This window comes from Channa argus, chromosome 4 (genome assembly GCF_033026475.1).
Source record: "Channa argus isolate prfri chromosome 4, Channa argus male v1.0, whole genome shotgun sequence".
In the NCBI taxonomy this organism is placed as follows: domain Eukaryota; kingdom Metazoa; phylum Chordata; class Actinopteri; order Anabantiformes; family Channidae; genus Channa; species Channa argus.
In genome coordinates, this window is record NC_090200.1 from 8,668,788 (window position 1) to 8,687,794 (window position 19,007).

At 37.4% G+C, this 19,007-nt stretch overlaps 3 protein-coding genes across 6 annotated transcripts; all 3 read left to right on the forward strand.

Annotated features, from left to right (window-relative positions):
* The first annotated feature begins 101 nt into the window (after positions 1 to 101).
* LOC137125927 (collectin-11-like) lies at positions 102 to 5,320 on the forward strand. 2 transcript variants are annotated; one of them, XM_067502179.1, is made up of 5 exons: positions 102 to 1,235; positions 2,752 to 2,841; positions 3,536 to 3,670; positions 3,921 to 3,977; positions 4,236 to 5,320. In XM_067502179.1, the coding sequence occupies exons 1-5, from the start codon at positions 1,049 to 1,051 to the stop codon at positions 4,616 to 4,618; spliced, it is 852 nt and encodes a 283-aa protein (XP_067358280.1). In that variant the 5' UTR covers positions 102 to 1,048; the 3' UTR covers positions 4,619 to 5,320. The 2 variants fall into 2 exon arrangements, with proteins under 2 accessions (XP_067358280.1, XP_067358281.1); XM_067502180.1 differs by having other exon boundaries at positions 1,101 to 1,235; positions 2,651 to 2,841.
* Positions 5,321 to 7,114: 1,794 nt separating this feature from the next.
* On the forward strand, positions 7,115 to 13,191 carry LOC137125935 (mannose-binding protein C-like). Of its 2 annotated transcripts, XM_067502194.1 has the most exons (5): positions 7,116 to 7,348; positions 8,870 to 9,050; positions 9,833 to 9,874; positions 11,503 to 11,568; positions 11,857 to 13,191. In XM_067502194.1, the coding sequence occupies exons 2-5, from the start codon at positions 8,885 to 8,887 to the stop codon at positions 12,237 to 12,239; spliced, it is 657 nt and encodes a 218-aa protein (XP_067358295.1). In that variant the 5' UTR covers positions 7,116 to 7,348; positions 8,870 to 8,884; the 3' UTR covers positions 12,240 to 13,191. The 2 variants fall into 2 exon arrangements, with proteins under 2 accessions (XP_067358296.1, XP_067358295.1); XM_067502195.1 differs by lacking the exon at positions 9,833 to 9,874 and having other exon boundaries at positions 7,115 to 7,348.
* Positions 13,192 to 14,116: 925 nt separating this feature from the next.
* LOC137125926 (mannose-binding protein C-like) lies at positions 14,117 to 18,545 on the forward strand. Of its 2 annotated transcripts, none has more exons than XM_067502177.1 (5): positions 14,117 to 14,472; positions 15,989 to 16,078; positions 16,773 to 16,907; positions 17,162 to 17,218; positions 17,461 to 18,545. In XM_067502177.1, exons 1-5 carry the CDS (start codon positions 14,286 to 14,288, stop codon positions 17,841 to 17,843), a joined length of 852 nt encoding a protein of 283 aa, XP_067358278.1. In that variant the 5' UTR covers positions 14,117 to 14,285; the 3' UTR covers positions 17,844 to 18,545. The 2 variants fall into 2 exon arrangements, with proteins under 2 accessions (XP_067358278.1, XP_067358279.1); XM_067502178.1 differs by having other exon boundaries at positions 14,338 to 14,472; positions 15,888 to 16,078.
* Positions 18,546 to 19,007: the final 462 nt, after the last annotated feature.

Consider the following 19,007-nt stretch of genomic DNA (forward strand, 5'->3'; position numbering starts at 1 on the left):
ATGTTTAGGTCTGTCTCAGAACTGATGTGTGATTATAATTTGCTTGACTAAACAGAAATGACACATTTGTATTTTCAGGGACCTCCTCTCATGCATTCTGTGCTGCTCCAAAGAATCCCCCATGTTTCCTAATGTAGCTAGGCAGGAACATCTGGGTCAAGTATGGCACCAATTGGGCTACAACAAGCCTCTTTGATGCTACACACAGAGACTGTGCTTGGCTGTTTCTCACAGCCACTCAAAGTGCTGGATGTACAGTAAACTGTCACCTGACTGATGATTCACTTGCCTTTACAGAGGTTTATAGTGAGTTAAAGCTCATTGTTTAAGTGCTCAACCCAAAGCTCTACTGTTTTGGTTCACTCCAACCATTGATATTCTGTTTTCAGCAACAGCAGTCACTTGTTTCTGCTGAAAAAGAGCTTAATTCCATCTGTACACCACCTGCACAGCACCACAAAGCAGGAACACTGATGATGATGATGAATCCAACAGCTGAAGAACCAGGTGTGGCTTTCAAGAGTTGGTAAAAAAAAAAACAGAACAAGTGTGGACTTGGTAAAAAACAACTCAAAATTAATAATTATGTTGATATATAATAAGTGGATGAAACAACTGTTAGCTGAGAAGGTTGCCATATCAACAGTCACTGAAAATGCCCAAGTTATGTTTTATCAAATTCCAGATTTGGCAAAATAATCTTGAAACTGAACGCTGAGATCATCCTTACTGGCCTGAGATGGTGCCTGCAGAACATGTGTTCTGTGTTTTTCCAGGTCCCCATGAACAAACCATTAAACCACCTTTCTACAACTGACAAACAGACAGAAGTTGGGCTTGAAAAAAATTTAAATGCTGAAAATAAACCTTATGTAAATTTGTCAATCACTACGAGTTTATTTTATAAAAAAACATTATTTATACTGGAGCTGAACATTGTTGGTTAAAAAAGGAGGAGGGTTTGAGGCTCAGGTTACCTTCTGTTTTAAGTTAACGGAACAAATGAGACATTACATCAGTTTCTTACTCTGAGCAGGATCCATTCTGCATGATCAGACCATTGTTGCTTAAGAAAGAGGGAACGTTGGACTCAGATTGTTTTTGTTTCTCTGCCAAAAAAGAAAACTTTGTATTTGTTGTTTACTTTGGACAATTCTATCCAACACTGTTCAAGTCATTTCTTTTGGAAGTAGTGAGGAAGCAGCACGACCAGAAGATCACTCCAACTTTACACAGTAAGTTCCTTCCTGTTTACCACTATCTGCTACTAGATTTTGTACCATTAATACCATGTGCAACATATAAAAACACTAGAAACAGGATTATCAAATTCAGCTGTAAGTACTAAAGCCACAGCTATTTGTAATACCTGCAACTTCTAGAGAGCAGGTGTATTAGTAGGTTTCCTCTTTTTACTATGGAGACATAGTAAGAAGTGAATATCATTGGCTTGAAGTTTTGATTTGATTGTACACACTGAATAATGATTAGTGATGATAAAATGTATCTGACAAAGCTCATAAATAACTACTGAAGCCAAGAATGGCCAAGGTTGCTGTAACCTTTTTTTGTGCAGTTATCTTGTGATAATGGGAAAATAATCTTGTTATGTCGGAAAAACGTCTTTAATTTCCTGAGATAACAAGATACTGACTGTCTCGACTTTCGTATTTCACATCTAAAGCCTTATTCTTAAAAGTCTGCGCAATAATTTCTGATTTTGCTCTGGATAAACAGTGACTTTAGGCTATTTGACATTTCATACGACTGTGTCTCCATCCACCCTTTACCTCGATTAAATCGCATGGAAATGCTACAAGGCTCCTACAAAACAACCACACACTTAACTCAGTTTAGTGTCTGTTATTCCAAAGAAACTGTTTACTAATTCTTAATAATCCTGTGTCTCCAGACCATCTTTCTTTGCAGTTTTTCAGCAATTCATGTTTTATTCTGAAAATGCTTTTCATGTCATTTGACAGTGTGACTTTACAACATGAGAGAGTAGAAGGCTGATAAAGCATTATTTTTGTGTAGGCTAATGATAAAAATCACCAGTTACTCGTTGATGCAGTTATTTTCTCAGCTCTCACAGTTATGGCACCTTTGAAGAATCTACTGCTTCCATTATTAAAACTCTGGAACAGCTGCACATCCTCTAACAGGATGACACTAGTTCTGACCATGGGCCGTTTTACACGGACAAAGCAAACTAAAGTATCCAATAGACATGAGCTGTGTATTAGATGGATGTCCTCCAGGAATTTAGACTAACACAGATGAAAAATGCCCTTAAAGTTAGACCTGAAACCTGCTGCTTTTTCTGCAACACAGTGATGTAGGTGATCAGGGGAGTGTTTTTTATCTGAAGGCATCTTAACCACTAAAACATTTACAGTCCTGCAGAATATCCATCACCTGTATTCACTGTTGAACTTTAGCAAAATCACAAATTATTACACAACATTGGGAAATAAGGAGCTAAATGTGACCTACAGAGGCTGAGAAATTACGAAAAACAGAATAATTTTTCAAGAAATGGAGACAACAGCACTCAAAAATAATGAGATAACAGTTTAACAAAGATAACAGCATCAATGGCCGTTCTCAGCTTCCACAAATAACCAATTATGTTTAATATACTCTCAAGTATATCAGTAGGGAAGATGATGAGATTCCTCTTATTCTACACACTCTGCCTGATGGCTCCTTGTGGCTACAGCCTACTTCCTGGTCTTTCTGGTCCAAAAGGTGACAAGGGAGAGCGTGGAGATCCTGGATTACCTGGGTTCCAAGGAATGAAAGGAGATCCTGGACTCCCTGGGCTACCTGGACATCCAGGTGGGTATTAACACCACAATTTTGCTCCCAGTATACTATATCTCACCAGGCTCTGACAAGATTCTAACAGCCTGCTGTTTTCACTGTGTGGTCTTTACTGCTCCTTCTACATCTTTTGCAGCTGCAGCACAGCCCCAGCAAGAAGCAACAGTGTTTTTGTTCAGAGCAGACAAGACAGTGTTAACATAATGAATTTTACACAGAGACAAAATGAAATAAAAGCTCTTATCCAGTAATAAGTCTACTTCAGAAGGCTCTGATCATTTTGGCTGACAAAAACTTTAGGAGACTGTTGGATCATACTTTTTATTTTATATTTCCCTGTTCAAGTGCATTTGATGCTATAGCAGAAAAAGGATGAATGAAAGGAGTGATGGTTATTGGAATGATGTCGCCTTGTTTTTTAATCAAAGTCTCTTTCTCTCAAAAGATTTGATACTTATCTCTAAATACTGAATGAACCATGATTCGATACAAAAAGAATTTAGTATTTTGGTTTTTAATTAATAATTAGGGATTATTCATCTTTCAAAATATAAAATAGTTTAAATTAGCTCCAGCTTTACAGCTTCTACAGGGATGTTAACATATTAATGCATCAAGAATATAATAAGTATGATTTGATACTAATACAATTAGTAGAATATCTAAGTCATTGTCTGAAGATTTTGTGATACGAATCCATATCAACCAGGTCGACATGGACCCCCTGGACCACTTGGACCATCTGGACTCCCTGGAGTACCTGGACCCTTTGGACCCTATGGACCCCGTGGACCCCGTGGCCCACCTGGACTCCCTGGACATTGTGTGAAAACGTGTGAACCAGGTTGCTTATACATATAATACTTTACTTTTTTTTTACTTAAGTTGCAGCTAATTATTATAATATACTGTGCACCAAAACTACAACCTGTGCAAGTTTTGGCCTGTAGTTTTTTTTTTTTTAAATCTACCCTGATCCCTTTTGAGGTCCCACATTATATTGACACTGTATGTAACTTTGCCCATAGTATAATCTTGCTTCAATCTGACAACTTGCTACCAGTTTGTAACTGTATGTAATTTGTTTAATCCAGATTCCTTTAGACCAGACATTGAAGCCATAACAATCAGGATGTCTAAATACGAGCTGGGTAAGAATCCTATTTAACTATTTTCTGAACTTTGAGTGAAATGCAGACAAATAGTACGTATTAAAAGCCTTGAATTAAATTGGACCAAAAATGAAATGTCTAAATAAACAAATCTATCCTGTCATTGCATCTGGCCGTCACGAAACCCCCCAACTCACTGCCCCTTGCCCCTCACCCTGTGTGAATGTCATTTTTAAATACTTTCTTCAGAACTAACTAGAAAGATTTTTCTCAACAACATCTCTTTTTTTTCCCCAGCTATAAACTATGACTTTGTCCGGAAAGTTGGTCAGAAATACTTCGTGTCCAACAAGGAGAGAGACACTTTCTCCAGGGCTGTGGAGTTCTGTTCCCAACAAGGCTTAGAGCTGGCTTTACCCCAGAATGAGGAGGAGAACAACATTCTGACTCAAGTGTTTGGAGACGTTTACAAAAATGCCTGGATCAATGTTAACAATAAAAAAAGCGAAGGGAATTTTGAGGTGGACATCAAAAAACAACCTCTGACATTTACCAAATGGGCAGAAGGACAGCCAGACAAATCCATCCAGGATACAGGCTGCACCATGCTGTCAGAAAATGGTGTCTGGCTTGTGACACGTGAATGCTTCCTGAACGCTTTCATTATTTGTCAAATATAGAAGTCAGAGTTACATCTGATGCAAGTCACATTTCTCTTTGAGGGAAATGAATGAATTAAGTGTGGATAAGTAGAAAGGATTTGGCAGACATATCTGATGAGGAAAAAACAATGCAATGTGTAGTAAACCATACACTACATCTTAATCAATATTCAGATTCAAGATTCAAAAACTTCCTAGTCAAAAACTAGGAAAATGCCTTACCTTGTTACAGCTGCTCTCAACGTGAAAGTAGAAAGAAAGGAAAAGAACTTCTACCGAACCAAGACAATAAACAAATACAAACCACTGAACAATAAGTAAGAAAGGGGCAGAAGAGCTGTAGGCCTCTAACATTTGAGTACATCAGGTCCAGTGTCTTCTCCCCCCTGGTGTGTCCACATACCGTGTGAAGGTGGGGAGGGTCTTGGAGAAGTTTACATGATTAAAGTCACCTGTGTTCACAAGTAGGGCGTCCAGATGTCGGGTCTGGACTCTGGCTGTGACTGAGGACATCATACAAACATATCTTAATTTTGACAGCTATATATGTCGCCTGCTTCAAGGTCTATGTTTACAAACAACAGCCCATTTAAATATTTGCTCTTAGATGCAATTGTTTGTTTCTTTGAGATGTATATTAGCCTCCCATAAAACGGCTGTTATACAGGTGCATTGATTATACAACCAAAATAAATGTATCCCACATGAAATACCACTAAATTGACATCAAGTGATATTAATATAATTATAATATTAATATACTGGGTAGTTTATTATTTTATTTGACAGCTGTGTACATGTGCTGGTAGTGTTGGGCTGCATCCTTTGGTGTGTTGTGGATTTCATTTAGTGAGCGACTTAACTGTCAAACACAACACGGCAAACATGAAAAACCCTGCCTACTTTATTATAAGACTTGCCTGGTTGTGTGGGCTTTTGGACATGAATACGACAGCACCACTGCTTAAAAAAATACTAGATACTGCTTGACCAAAAGATTTTAAAAGCAAATAACTATAAGAATACAATACATGAGTCTGTAACCAGGTCTCTCCAACAAGTAGCTCACCAAAGGTTAATGAATCCTACATATAACTTGAAAACGATCAGTCAAATTTGATTGGTCACTCGGGAAACCAACTTACATGTACATCCAATCAAATTCACGGGGTCCCGCCCCCTTTTTTACACACACTGATTATGTGACAATTAGTGCTGCTGTCAAGCTTGATGAGCCAGTGTCTTAGAGAATTTGTCGCTATATTTAGTGAGTATACAGACTAGCGACCCTCTAGCGAGTCTTCTTCAAAAAAGCGACTAGTGACAAATCTAGCGAATAATTCTTGGTGTTATGGGACATTATTATTATCACTCTTCTCAACGAGCAGCGAGTGCTGCCGTAGGCCCCTCTTACGTCACAAAGTACGCACAGGGCGGCTCATTCCTCGCGCAGTAGCCCCTCCCAGCTGAAGTAAGAGCAGGAGACGTTCAGCGCCGCGCAGAATCCAGAGTCCAGACTGCTAATTGTATGAATAGCGCATGCAAAACTACATACAGGCACACTAAATGCAAAAAATAAAATAACCGAAAACAAACATACAAAGATGTTTTAATGTTAAACGTGGGTTGTGGACACCAACATTTCATAAAGGTTCAGGAAAACAGTTTGGGGCGAAATGATCTATGAGATTGGAGATATAAACCCTATAATCACTTCTAAAGTGGCTGCTTTATAAGCATACAATACAATAAAACAGGGCAGTGATGCTGTCTTGTTTAAATTATTTGAATAGTTTTTATTCACTAGGGTACTGTGGATCTCCATTTTGTTAATTTTAAGCTCATTGTTTAAGTGCTCAACCCAAAGCTCTACTGTTTTGGTTCACTCCAACCATTGATATTGTTCTGTTTTCAGCAACAGCAGTCACTTGTTTCTGCTGAAAAAGAGCTAAATTCCATCTGTACACCACCTGCACAGCACCACAAAGCAGGAACACTGATGATGATGATGAATCCAACAGCTGAACAACCAGGTGTTGCCTTCATGAGTTGGTAAAGAACAAAAGCAGAACAAGTGGGGACTTAAAATGAATAATTATGTTGATCTATAACATGTAGATGAAACAACTGTTGGCTGAGAAGGTTGCCATATCAACAGTCACTGACATCCCCCCAGTTATGTTTTATCAAATTCCTGATTTGGTAAAATAATCTTGAAACTGAACTCTTAAAACGCTGAGATCATCCTTACTGGCCTGAGATGGTGCCTGCAGAACATGTGTTCTGTGTTTTTCCAGGTCCCCATGAACAAACCATTTTTCTACAACTGACAAACAGACAGAATCTGGGCTTGAAAAAAATGTAAATGCTGAAAATAAATCTCATGTAAATTTGTCAATTACTACGAGTTTATTTTATAAAAAATAATAATCATGCTGGATCTGAACATTGTTGGTTAAAAAAGGAGGAGGGTTTGAGGCTCAGGTTACCTTCTGTTTTAGGTTAACGGAACAAATGAGACATTACATCAGTTGCTTACTCTGAGCAGGATCCATTCTGCATGATCAGACCATTGTTGCTTAAGAAAGAGGGAACGTTGGATTCAGATTGTTTTTTTTTCTATGCCAAAAAAGAGACTTTACATCCGTTGTTTACTTTGGACAATTCTATTTAACACTGAACTCAAGTCATTTCTTTTGGAAGTAGTGAGGAAGCAGCACGACCAGAAGATCACTCCAACTTTACACAGTAAGTTCCTTCCTGTTTACCACTATCTGCTACTAGATTTTGTACCATTAATACCATGTGCAACATATAAAAACTCTAGAAACAGGATTATCAAATTCAGCTGTAAGTACTAAAGCCACAGCTATTTGTAATACCTGCAACTTCTAGAGAGTAGGTGTATTAGTAGGTTTTCTACTAGTTCTTTTTACTATGGAGACATAGTAAGAAGTGAATATCATTGGCTTGAAGTTTTGATTTGATTGTACACACTGAATAATGATTAGTGATGATAAAATGTATCTGACAAAGCTCATAAATAACTACTGAAGCCAAGAATGACCAAGGTTGCTGTAACCTTTTTTTGTGCAGTTATCTTGTGATAATGGGAAAATTATCTTGTTATGTCGGAACAACGTCTTTAATTTACTGACATAACAAGATACTGACTGTCTCGACTTTGGTATTTCACATCTAAAGCCTTATTCTTAAAAGTCTGCGCAATAACTTCTGATTTTGCTCTGGATAAACAGTGACTGTAGGCTATTTGACATTTCATATGACTGTGTCTCCATCCACCCTGTACCTCGATTAAATCGCATGGAAATACTACAAGGCTCCTACAAAACAACCACACACTTAACTCAGTTTAGTGTCTGTTATTCCAAAGAAACTGTTTACTAATTCTTAATAATCCTGTGTCTCCAGACCATCTTTCTTTGCAGTTTTTCAGCAATTCATGTTTTATTCTGAAAATGCTTTTCATGTCATTTGACAGTGTGACTTTACAACATGAGAGAGTAGAAGGCTGATAAAGCATTATTTTTGTGTAGGCTAATGATAAAAATCACCAGTTACTCGTTGATGCAGTTATTTTCTCAGCTCTCACAGTTATGGCACCTTTGAAGAATCTACTGCTTCCATTATTAAAACTCTGGAACAGCTGCACATCCTCTAACAGGATGACACTAGTTCTGACCATGGGCCGTTTTACACGGACAAAGCAAACTAAAGTATCCAATAGACATGAGCTGTGTATTAGATGGATGTCCTCCAGGAATTTAGACTAACACAGATGAAAAATGCCCTTAAAGTTAGACCTGAAACCTGCTGCTTTTTCTGCACCACAGTGAAGTAGGTGATCAGGGGAGTGTTTTTTATCTGAAGGCATCTTAACCACTAAAACATTTACAGTCCTGCAGAATATCCATCACCTGTATTCACTGTTGAACTTTAGCAAAATCACAAATTATTACACAACATTGGGAAATAAGGAGCTAAATGTGACCTACAGAGGCTGAGAAATTACGAAAAACAGAATAATTTTTCAAGAAATGGAGACAACAGCACTCAAAAATAATGAGATAACGGTTTAACAAAGATAACAGCATCAATGGCCGTTCTCAGCTTCCATAAATAACTGTTTTTTTGTGTTGTTCCAGTGCAAACAAAAACATTAAGTGCGTGAAAACCTAAACATTTGCTATTGGAACAATTTTCTTCCAATTTTTTGGGCCATGACTGTATGTTTCATACACACTCAAGGTTTAAACAGGGAAGATGATGAGATTCCTCTTATTCTACACACTCTGCCTGATGGCTCCTTGTGGCTACAGCCAACTTCCTGGTCTTCCTGGTTTAAAAGGGGAAAAGGGAGAGTGTGGAATTATTGGAACCCCAGGGTTCAAAGGAATAAAAGGAGAACGTGGGCTACCTGGACATCCAGGTGGGTATTAACACCACAATTTTGCTCCCAGTATACTATATCTCACCAGGCTCTGACAAGATTCTAACAGCCTGCTGTTTTCACTGTGTGGTCTTTACTGCTCCTTCTACATCTTTTGCAGCTGCAGCACAGCCCCAGCAAGAAGCAACAGTGTTTTTGTTCAGAGCAGACAAGACAGTGTTAGCATAATGAATTTTACACAGAGACAAAATGAAATAAAAGTTCTTATCCAGTAATAAGTCTACTTCAGAGGGCTCTGATCATTTTGGCTGACAAAAACTCTAGGAGACTGTTGGATCATACTTTTTATAATTTATTTCCATGTTCAAGTGCATTTGATGCTATAGCAGAAAAAGGATGAATGAAAGGAGTGATGGTTATTGGAATGATGTCGCCTTGTTTTTTAATCAAAGTCTCTTCCTTTCAAAAGATTTGATACTTATCTCTAAATATTGAATGAACCATGATTCGATACAAAAACAATACATTTGTAATGATACGATACAGTACAATTCAGGACCAGGCTGATTCAATTTGTCGTAATAATAATTTAATCGTAATATGAATTTATTTTGATTATGGATTAATCCTTTTTCAAAATATAAAATAGTTTAATTAAGCTCCACTTTTACAGCTTCAACAGTGATGTTTAAACATTAATGCATCAACAATATAATAAGTATGATATGATGCTAATACAATTAGTAGAATATCCAAGTTATTGTTTGAATCTTCTATGGATTTTGTGATACGAATATGTTAATCTTTTTCCTCTTATCCAGGTCCACCTGGACTACCTGGGTCAGTTACAATGTGTGAAAGAGGTGACTCATTTTAAACGTATAAACATACTTCACAGAGAAATATTCAGCAGTTGAAAAATTGTTATCTGCCATTTAGTGATGGGTGATATACTGGTTGTAATTTTCTAGACAATATGACTTTGTAGAGGTAAAATTTCATAACATAACATATAGAATATTGTCCAGTAGAGCACTTGTTAATGTGTGTGTCTCCTAATGACAATGTTTAGTTTTTTAACGCAGTAAGTGTCCCCCAATTTCCTCTCTTCAACAGGGCAAAACACTATGACACAACAATCTGTGAGACAAATAACGTTTAACAATAACTGTTAGAGATGGGACGATATCACTCTCTTTATACAATTTGATATTTAATGTGGGGTTTGCAATAGGACATACTGAGGATACAATTCAAAGTAATAAAAATCAATAAACTAAATATTTGTATTGTGTTCCTTTTTTAAAAATTTCTGGCAATTTAGTATTTTAAAAAACAACCATGAGCAGGAAAGTCCAAATAGGCCTAAAATTAAAAAAAGGTTAAAGAAAAGTTAAATCTTAGTTTTTTTAGGTTAAATAAATCTACTCTATTTAAAAAAGAAACTAAATGAAGAATGTACACTACAGGGGTTGGCTCGACTTAGCTTACAGTCTCCCAGTTTCCCTATTATCACAAAGGGATGAGTATTTCAGGAAGCCCACCCATCAGTTGTTAGCAAAACCAGTTACATTTCATACCGTCATGTCGGATCCCAACAAAAGGCCTGTAGGAGCAGCTGTGTGCTTTACTTCAACAGAGATCGGAAATAAATTGGGCAGAAGTTTGCAAAACCAATCACTTAGTCCTTACTGTTAAAGCTTGTAGAGGACAAGTTGCTTGCTTGTCCACGTGTTTCCAAGTGCAGTCTCTTTTTATTGCAAGACAATCTGACGTAAGGACCAGTTTCCTCTCACTGCCATGGGTGTCAGGGGGTCTGATTACATTGGTAAGCAAATAGGGGGACTGGGGATGTTACGAGACACCTCAATACATGTAAAGAGGCCAAATGTAGATTTTTTTGGCATCTTTAATAACTACATTAAAACCACCTAGTGCTTCAGACATCACTTAAAGAGACATTTTCCTCAAGAGACGCTGTAGTTGTCCTACAGAAAAATCAAGTGGAGCAAGATTACACAGTTCATCTATGGACAGACATGGTCACACTAGAGACAGACAAGAAAAGCATGTTCCAAACAATCATATTCACAGTGGATTGGAGGTATGTCTTACCAGGAAAATCCCCCAATACACAAACCTATATAAAGACTCAGATGTGCAACAAAGTAGATACAAAGAAAAATACGGTGAAACTTCATAAAACTGTTAGAATCTTAAAACAAAAGACATCTTTTTAATGTTTTTCATTTTTGTTGAGCTACAGGTGTTTGTTCAGCACTATATTGCATTTTTATGCCTTATAATGGTCCAGATATTGTTTAATTTAATTGAGAAAAAGGTTAATCAAGCAATTTATGAAAACAACCATTTCTGTTTCCCTACATTGTCGGTGCATGTGATTATGAGGGAAGGAAAAGAGGAAGCTGATAATTGTAAATGTTTACATTTATTGCAACTGTGCTTATTGACATTTCTCTGTTTCATCCAGAGCCCTTTGCTTCTATTAGCCAGGACCTTGAAACCTTAAAGGGGACCATTGCTAAATTAAATCATGGTAAGCATCTTCCTGCATGAGACTCTAAAGTGAGAAAATACACATTATGTGACATTAAGGTAGCAGTATTACACAGTTTGACATAGGATTTCCAACAACATACATATTACAAATAAGTACATTTCAGACTGAACATTTCAGTAATTTCATCTTTTTTGGGAGAACAAACATTTTTTGATATTTCAAATATTATATAGTATATTTTCAAAGTACTATTATGATAATGAAAAAAAATAACAATTTGCAGATGGATTCCTGATTTGCCACATGCGCTTTTCTTTTTTTCAGCTCTAAGTTATGACTTTGTCAAGAGAATTGGTGAAAAATACTTTGTGTCCGACAAGGAAAGAGGCACGTTCTCAAGGGCTTATGAGTTCTGTTCCCAACGAGGCTTAGAGCTGGCTTTGCCACAGAACAACGATGAGAACAGAGCACTGACTCAAATGTTTGATGAAGCTGTCAAAATGGCCTGGATCAATGTCAACAATGAAAAAGCAGTGAGCAATTTTAAGGCTGATATGAAAAATCAACCTCTGACTTTTACCAACTGGGCAGAAGGACAACCGGACAAATCCATTCAGGATATTGGCTGCACCATGCTGTCAGAAAATGGAGCCTGGCGAGTGACAGAAGAATGCTCTCTGATTGCTTATATCATTTGTCAGTTATAGAAAGTTCTTGACTGACTGTTTTTCAAATGTCAGATGTTTGATATTGAGATAATGATTATTTTACTGTCCTGAACATAAGTGGATAAAGGGACAGTAAGAGTCCTCCTTATGAATTCTCACTTTGTGTTAATATCTGTGAATTAACCAGTAGCATCATTAGTCATATCCTTATCTGACATATTTGCTTTTTACTGTCCTCACACAGAGTGGAACTTGTTCTATGCTAGACAGTTAGCTAACATGGTGAGTGTGAAGTCCTCCAATACGCACAAGGCCTAACTTTTCTTGAATGTTTTATGAAGGCTCACTTTTCTTTTCTCTTGCTTTACTTTACTCACTCACTGTAAAACTGAAGACAAATAACAATAGGAATGAAAATAACATAACATACATCTTACAGGTACAATTCAAAGTTTCAAATATTGACATAAAAATATGGGTCACAACAGCAATGATCGCCACAATTTACTGTAGTTCTGAATTAACGATTTTAAAGCAAAATAATAATGCAGCAACCATAGTATGTCTACAGCATAAAAAAGGGTAATAAACAAAATACTTACGGACAAATAAGGCTCCAACGTTATAAAGAAGATTAGCAGCAGGGAATCAGTCACGCTGTTTCCTCTACCTGCTTCAGTAACTCTCAGGGGAATCCAGGCTCTAAACCTACTACTGCTAGCTGACCACAGGGGGGCAGTGCTGCTCCCAAAACGCTATACACAAAGCTATTTAAAGGTTTCTTAGCAGTTATAAATGCAGTCAAACAGAGGGCAGAACATGCTTAATTAGTTATGCTATACTCAAGTTACTAAAAATTGCACTTTCAGTATGTTGTCATTATTAGACAGGCACAGATGTTCCTCAGAAAAAGATTTCAAGTAAATTATGAATGAAATAACATACAAGTATAAACAAACAAAATGCCACAATAAAATATAGAGGAATGCAATACTTTTATTTGTTGTTTGGCTCCATAGCAAAAAATGCACGGGAATGTTTAGGTCTGTCTCAGAACTGATGTGTGATTATAATTTGCTTGACTAAACAGAAATGACACATTTGTATTTTCAGGGACCTCCTCTCATGCATTCTGTGCTGCTCCAAAGAATCCCCCATGTTTCCTAATGTAGCTAGGCAGGAACATCTGGGTCAAGTATGGCACCAATTGGGCTACAACAAGCCTCTGTGATGCTACACACAGAGACTGTGCTTGGCTGTTTCTCACAGCCACTCAAAGTGCTGGATGTACAGTAAACTGTCACCTGACTGATGATTCACTTGCCTTTACAGAGGTTTATAGTGAGTTAAAGCTCATTGTTTAAGTGCTCAACCCAAAGCTCTACTGTTTTGGTTCACTCCAACCATTGATATTCTGTTTTCAGCAACAGCAGTCACTTGTTTCTGCTGAAAAAGAGCTTAATTCCATCTGTACACCACCTGCACAGCACCACAAAGCAGGAACACTGATGATGATGATGAATCCAACAGCTGAAGAACCAGGTGTGGCTTTCAAGAGTTGGTAAAAAAAAAAAACAGAACAAGTGTGGACTTGGTAAAAAACAACTCAAAATTAATAATTATGTTGATATATAATAAGTGGATGAAACAACTGTTAGCTGAGAAGGTTGCCATATCAACAGTCACTGAAAATGCCCAAGTTATGTTTTATCAAATTCCAGATTTGGCAAAATAATCTTGAAACTGAACTCTGAGATCATCCTTACTGGCCTGAGATGGTGCCTGCAGAACATGTGTTCTGTGTTTTTCCAGGTCCCCATGAACAAACCATTAAACCACCTTTCTACAACTGACAAACAGACAGAAGTTGGGCTTAAAAAAAAATTTAAATGCTGAAAATAAACCTTATGTAAATTTGTCAATCACTACGAGTTTATTTTATAAAAAAACATTATTTATACTGGAGCTGAACATTGTTGGTTAAAAAAGGAGGAGGGTTTGAGGCTCAGGTTACCTTCTGTTTTAAGTTAACGGAACAAATGAGACATTACATCAGTTTCTTACTCTGAGCAGGATCCATTCTGCATGATCAGACCATTGTTGCTTAAGAAAGAGGGAACGTTGGACTCAGATTGTTTTTGTTTCTCTGCCAAAAAAGAAAACTTTGTATTTGTTGTTTACTTTGGACAATTCTATCCAACACTGTTCAAGTCATTTCTTTTGGAAGTAGTGAGGAAGCAGCACGACCAGAAGATCACTCCAACTTTACACAGTAAGTTCCTTCCTGTTTACCACTATCTGCTACTAGATTTTGTACCATTAATACCATGTGCAACATATAAAAACACTAGAAACAGGATTATCAAATTCAGCTGTAAGTACTAAAGCCACAGCTATTTGTAATACCTGCAACTTCTAGAGAGCAGGTGTATTAGTAGGTTTCCTCTTTTTACTATGGAGACATAGTAAGAAGTGAATATCATTGGCTTGAAGTTTTGATTTGATTGTACACACTGAATAATGATTAGTGATGATAAAATGTATCTGACAAAGCTCATAAATAACTACTGAAGCCAAGAATGACCAAGGTTGCTGTAACCTTTTTTTGTGCAGTTATCTTGTGATAATGGGAAAATTATCTTGTTATGTCGGAACAACATCTTTAATTTCCTGAGACAACAAGATACTGACTGTCTCGACTTTCGTATTTCACATCTAAAGCCTTATTCTTAAAAGTCTGCGCAATAATTTCTGACTTTGCTCTGGATAAACAGTGACTGTAGGCTATTTGACATTTCATACGACTGTGTCTCCATCCACCCTTTACCTCGATTAAATCGCATGGAATTGCTACAAGGCTCCTACAAAACAACCACACACTTAACTCAGTTTAGTGTCTGTTATTCCAAAGAAACTGTTTACTAATTCTTAATAATCCTGTGTCTCCAGACCATCTTTCTTTGCAGTTTTTCAGCAATTCATGTTTTATTCTGAAAATGCTTTTCATGTCATTTGACAGTGTGACTTTACAACATGAGAGAGTAGAAGGCTGATAAAGCATTATTTTTGTGTAGGCTAATGATAAAAATCACCAGTTACTCGTTGATGCAGTTATTTTCTCAGCTCTCACAGTTATGGCACCTTTGAAGAATCTACTGCTTCCATTATTAAAACTCTGGAACAGCTGCACATCCTCTAACAGGATGACACTAGTTCTGACCATGGGCCGTTTTACACGGACAAAGCAAACTAAAGTATCCAATAGACATGAGCTGTGTATTAGATGGATGTCCTCCAGGAATTTAGACTAACACAGATGAAAAATGCCCTTAAAGTTAGACCTGAAACCTGCTGCTTTTTCTGCAACACAGTGATGTAGGTGATCAGGGGAGTGTTTTTTATCTGAAGGCATCTTAACCACTAAAACATTTACAGTCCTGCAGAATATCCATCACCTGTATTCACTGTTGAACTTTAGCAAAATCACAAATTATTACACAACATTGGGAAATAAGGAGCTAAATGTGACCTACAGAGGCTGAGAAATTACGAAAAACAGAATAATTTTTCAAGAAATGGAGACAACAGCACTCAAAAATAATGAGATAACAGTTTAACAAAGATAACAGCATCAATGGCCGTTCTCAGCTTCCACAAATAACCAATTATGTTTAATATACTCTCAAGTATATCAGTAGGGAAGATGATGAGATTCCTCTTATTCTACACACTCTGCCTGATGGCTCCTTGTGGCTACAGCCTACTTCCTGGTCTTTCTGGTCCAAAAGGTGACAAGGGAGAGCGTGGAGATCCTGGATTACCTGGGTTCCAAGGAATGAAAGGAGATCCTGGACTCCCTGGGCTACCTGGACCTCAAGGTGGGTATTAACACCACAATTTTGCTCCCAGTATACTATATCTCACCAGGCTCTGACAAGATTCTAACAGCCTGCTGTTTTCACTGTGTGGTCTTTACTGCTCCTTCTACATCTTTTGCAGCTGCAGCACAGCCCCAGCAAGAAGCAACAGTGTTTTTGTTCAGAGCAGACAAGACAGTGTTAACATAATGAATTTTACACAGAGACAAAATGAAATAAAAGCTCTTATCCAGTAATAAGTCTACTTCAGAAGGCTCTGATCATTTTGGCTGACAAAAACTTTAGGAGACTGTTGGATCATACTTTTTATTTTATATTTCCCTGTTCAAGTGCATTTGATGCTATAGCAGAAAAAGGATGAATGAAAGGAGTGATGGTTATTGGAATGATGTCGCCTTGTTTTTTAATCAAAGTCTCTTTCTCTCAAAAGATTTGATACTTATCTCTAAATACTGAATGAACCATGATTCGATACAAAAAGAATTTAGTATTTTGGTTTTTAATTAATAATTAGGGATTATTCATCTTTCAAAATATAAAATAGTTTAAATTAGCTCCAGCTTTACAGCTTCTACAGGGATGTTAACATATTAATGCATCAAGAATATAATAAGTATGATTTGATACTAATACAATTAGTAGAATATCTAAGTCATTGTCTGAAGATTTTGTGATACGAATCCATATCAACCAGGTCGACATGGACCCCCTGGACCACTTGGACCATCTGGACTCCCTGGAGTACCTGGACCCTTTGGACCCTATGGACCCCGTGGACCCCGTGGCCCACCTGGACTCCCTGGACATTGTGTGGAAACGTGTGAACCAGGTTGTATGCTTATACATATAATACTTTACTTTTTTTTTACTTAAGTTGCAGCTAATTATTATAATATACTGTGCACCAAAACTACAACCTGTGCAAGTTTTGGCCTGTAGTTTTTTTTTTTTTAAATCTACCCTGATCCCTTTTGAGGTCCCACATTATCTTGACACTGTATGTAACTTTGCCCATAGTATAATCTTGCTTCAATCTGACAACTTGCTACCAGTTTGTAACTGTATGTAATTTGTTTAATCCAGATTCCTTTAGACCAGACATTGAAGCCATAACAATCAGGATGTCTAAATACGAGCTGGGTAAGAATCCTATTTAACTATTTTCTGAACTTTGAGTGAAATGCAGACAAATAGTACGTATTAAAAGCCTTGAATTAAATTGGACCAAAAATGAAATGTCTAAATAAACAAATCTATCCTGTCATTGCATCTGGCCGTCACGAAACCCCCCAACTCACTGCCCCTTGCCCCTCACCCTGTGTGAATGTCATTTTTAAATACTAGGAATATTTTTCTCAACAACATCTCTTTTTTTTCCCCAGCTATAAACTATGACTTTGTCCGGAAAGTTGGTCAGAAATACTTTGTGTCCAACAAGGAGAGAGACACTTTCTCCAGGGCTGTGGAGTTCTTTTCCCAACAAGGCTTAGAGCTGGCTTTACCCCAGAATGAGGAGGAGAACAACATTCTGACTCAAGTGTTTGGAGACGTTTACAAAAATGCCTGGATCAATGTTAGCAATAAAAAAAGCGAAGGGAATTTTGAGGTGGACATCAAAAAACAACCTCTGACATTTACCAAATGGGCAGAAGGACAGCCAGACAAATCCATCCAGGATACAGGCTGCACCATGCTGTCAGAAAATGGTTTCTGGCTTGTGACACGTGAATGCTTCCTGAACGCTTTCATTATTTGTCAGATATAGAAGTCAGAGTTACATCTGATGCAAGTCACATTTCTCTTTGAGGGAAATGAATGAATTAAGTGTGGATAAGTATAAAGGATTTGGCAGACATATCTGATGAGGAAAAAACAATGCAATGTGTAGTAAACCATACACTACATCTTAATCAATATTCAGATTCAAGATTCAAAAACTTCCTAGTCAAAAACTAGGAAAATGCCTTACCTTGTTACAGCTGCTCTCAACGTGAAAGTAGAAAGAAAGGAAAAGAACTTCTACCGAACCAAGACAATAAACAAATACAAACCACTGAACAATAAGTAAGAAAGGGGCAGAAGAGCTGTAGGCCTCTAACATTTGAGTACATCAGGTCCAGTGTCTTCTCCCCCCTGGTGTGTCCACATACCGTGTGAAGGTGGGGAGGGTCTTGGAGAAGTTTACATGATTAAAGTCACCTGTGTTCACAAGTAGGGCGTCCAGATGTCGGGTCTGGACTCTGGCTGTGACTGAGGACATCATACAAACATATCTTAATTTTGACAGCTATATATGTCGCCTGCTTCAAGGTCTATGTTTACAAACAACAGCCCATTTAAATATTTGCTCTTAGATGCAATTGTTTGTTTCTTTGAGATGTATATTAGCCTCCCATAAAACGGCTGTTATACAGGTGCATTGATTATACAACCAAAATAAATGTATCCCACATGAAATACCACTAAATTGACATCAAGTGATATTAATATAATTATAATATTAATATACTGGGTAGTTTATTATTTTATTTGACAGCTGTGTACATGTGCTGGTAGTGTTGGGCTGCATCCTTTGGTGTGTTGTGGATTTCATTTAGTGAGCGACTTAACTGTCAAACACAACACGGCAAACATGAAAAACCCTGCCTACTTTATTATAAGACTTGCCTGGTTGTGTGGGCTTTTGGACATGAATACGACAGCACCACTGCTTAAAAAAATACTAGATACTGCTTGACCAAAAGATTTTAAAAGCAAATAACTATAAGAATACAATACATGAGTCTGTAACCAGGTCTCTCCAACAAGTAGCTCACCAAAGGTTAATGAATCCTACATATAACTTGAAAACGATCAGTCAAATTTGATTGGTCACTCGGGAAACCAACTTACATGTACATCCAATCAAATTCACGGGGTCCCGCCCCCT

Excerpts from the sequence above, each read along its gene's own strand:
- LOC137125927 (XM_067502179.1), top strand. The coding sequence starts at position 1,049 with ATGATCAGACCATTGTTGCTTAAGAAAGAGGGAACGTTGGACTCAGAT. Across the intron at positions 2,842-3,535 it reads TGGGCTACCTGGACATCCAG|GTCGACATGGACCCCCTGGA; the intron begins GTGGGTATTAAC and ends CATATCAACCAG. Across the intron at positions 3,978-4,235 it reads GATGTCTAAATACGAGCTGG|CTATAAACTATGACTTTGTC; the intron begins GTAAGAATCCTA and ends TTTTTTCCCCAG.
- LOC137125935 (XM_067502194.1), top strand. The coding sequence starts at position 8,885 with ATGATGAGATTCCTCTTATTCTACACACTCTGCCTGATGGCTCCTTGT. Across the intron at positions 9,051-9,832 it reads TGGGCTACCTGGACATCCAG|GTCCACCTGGACTACCTGGG; the intron begins GTGGGTATTAAC and ends CCTCTTATCCAG. Across the intron at positions 11,569-11,856 it reads CATTGCTAAATTAAATCATG|CTCTAAGTTATGACTTTGTC; the intron begins GTAAGCATCTTC and ends TCTTTTTTTCAG.
- LOC137125926 (XM_067502177.1), top strand. The coding sequence starts at position 14,286 with ATGATCAGACCATTGTTGCTTAAGAAAGAGGGAACGTTGGACTCAGAT. Across the intron at positions 14,473-15,988 it reads GATCACTCCAACTTTACACA|GTGACAAGGGAGAGCGTGGA; the intron begins GTAAGTTCCTTC and ends CTGGTCCAAAAG. Across the intron at positions 16,079-16,772 it reads TGGGCTACCTGGACCTCAAG|GTCGACATGGACCCCCTGGA; the intron begins GTGGGTATTAAC and ends CATATCAACCAG.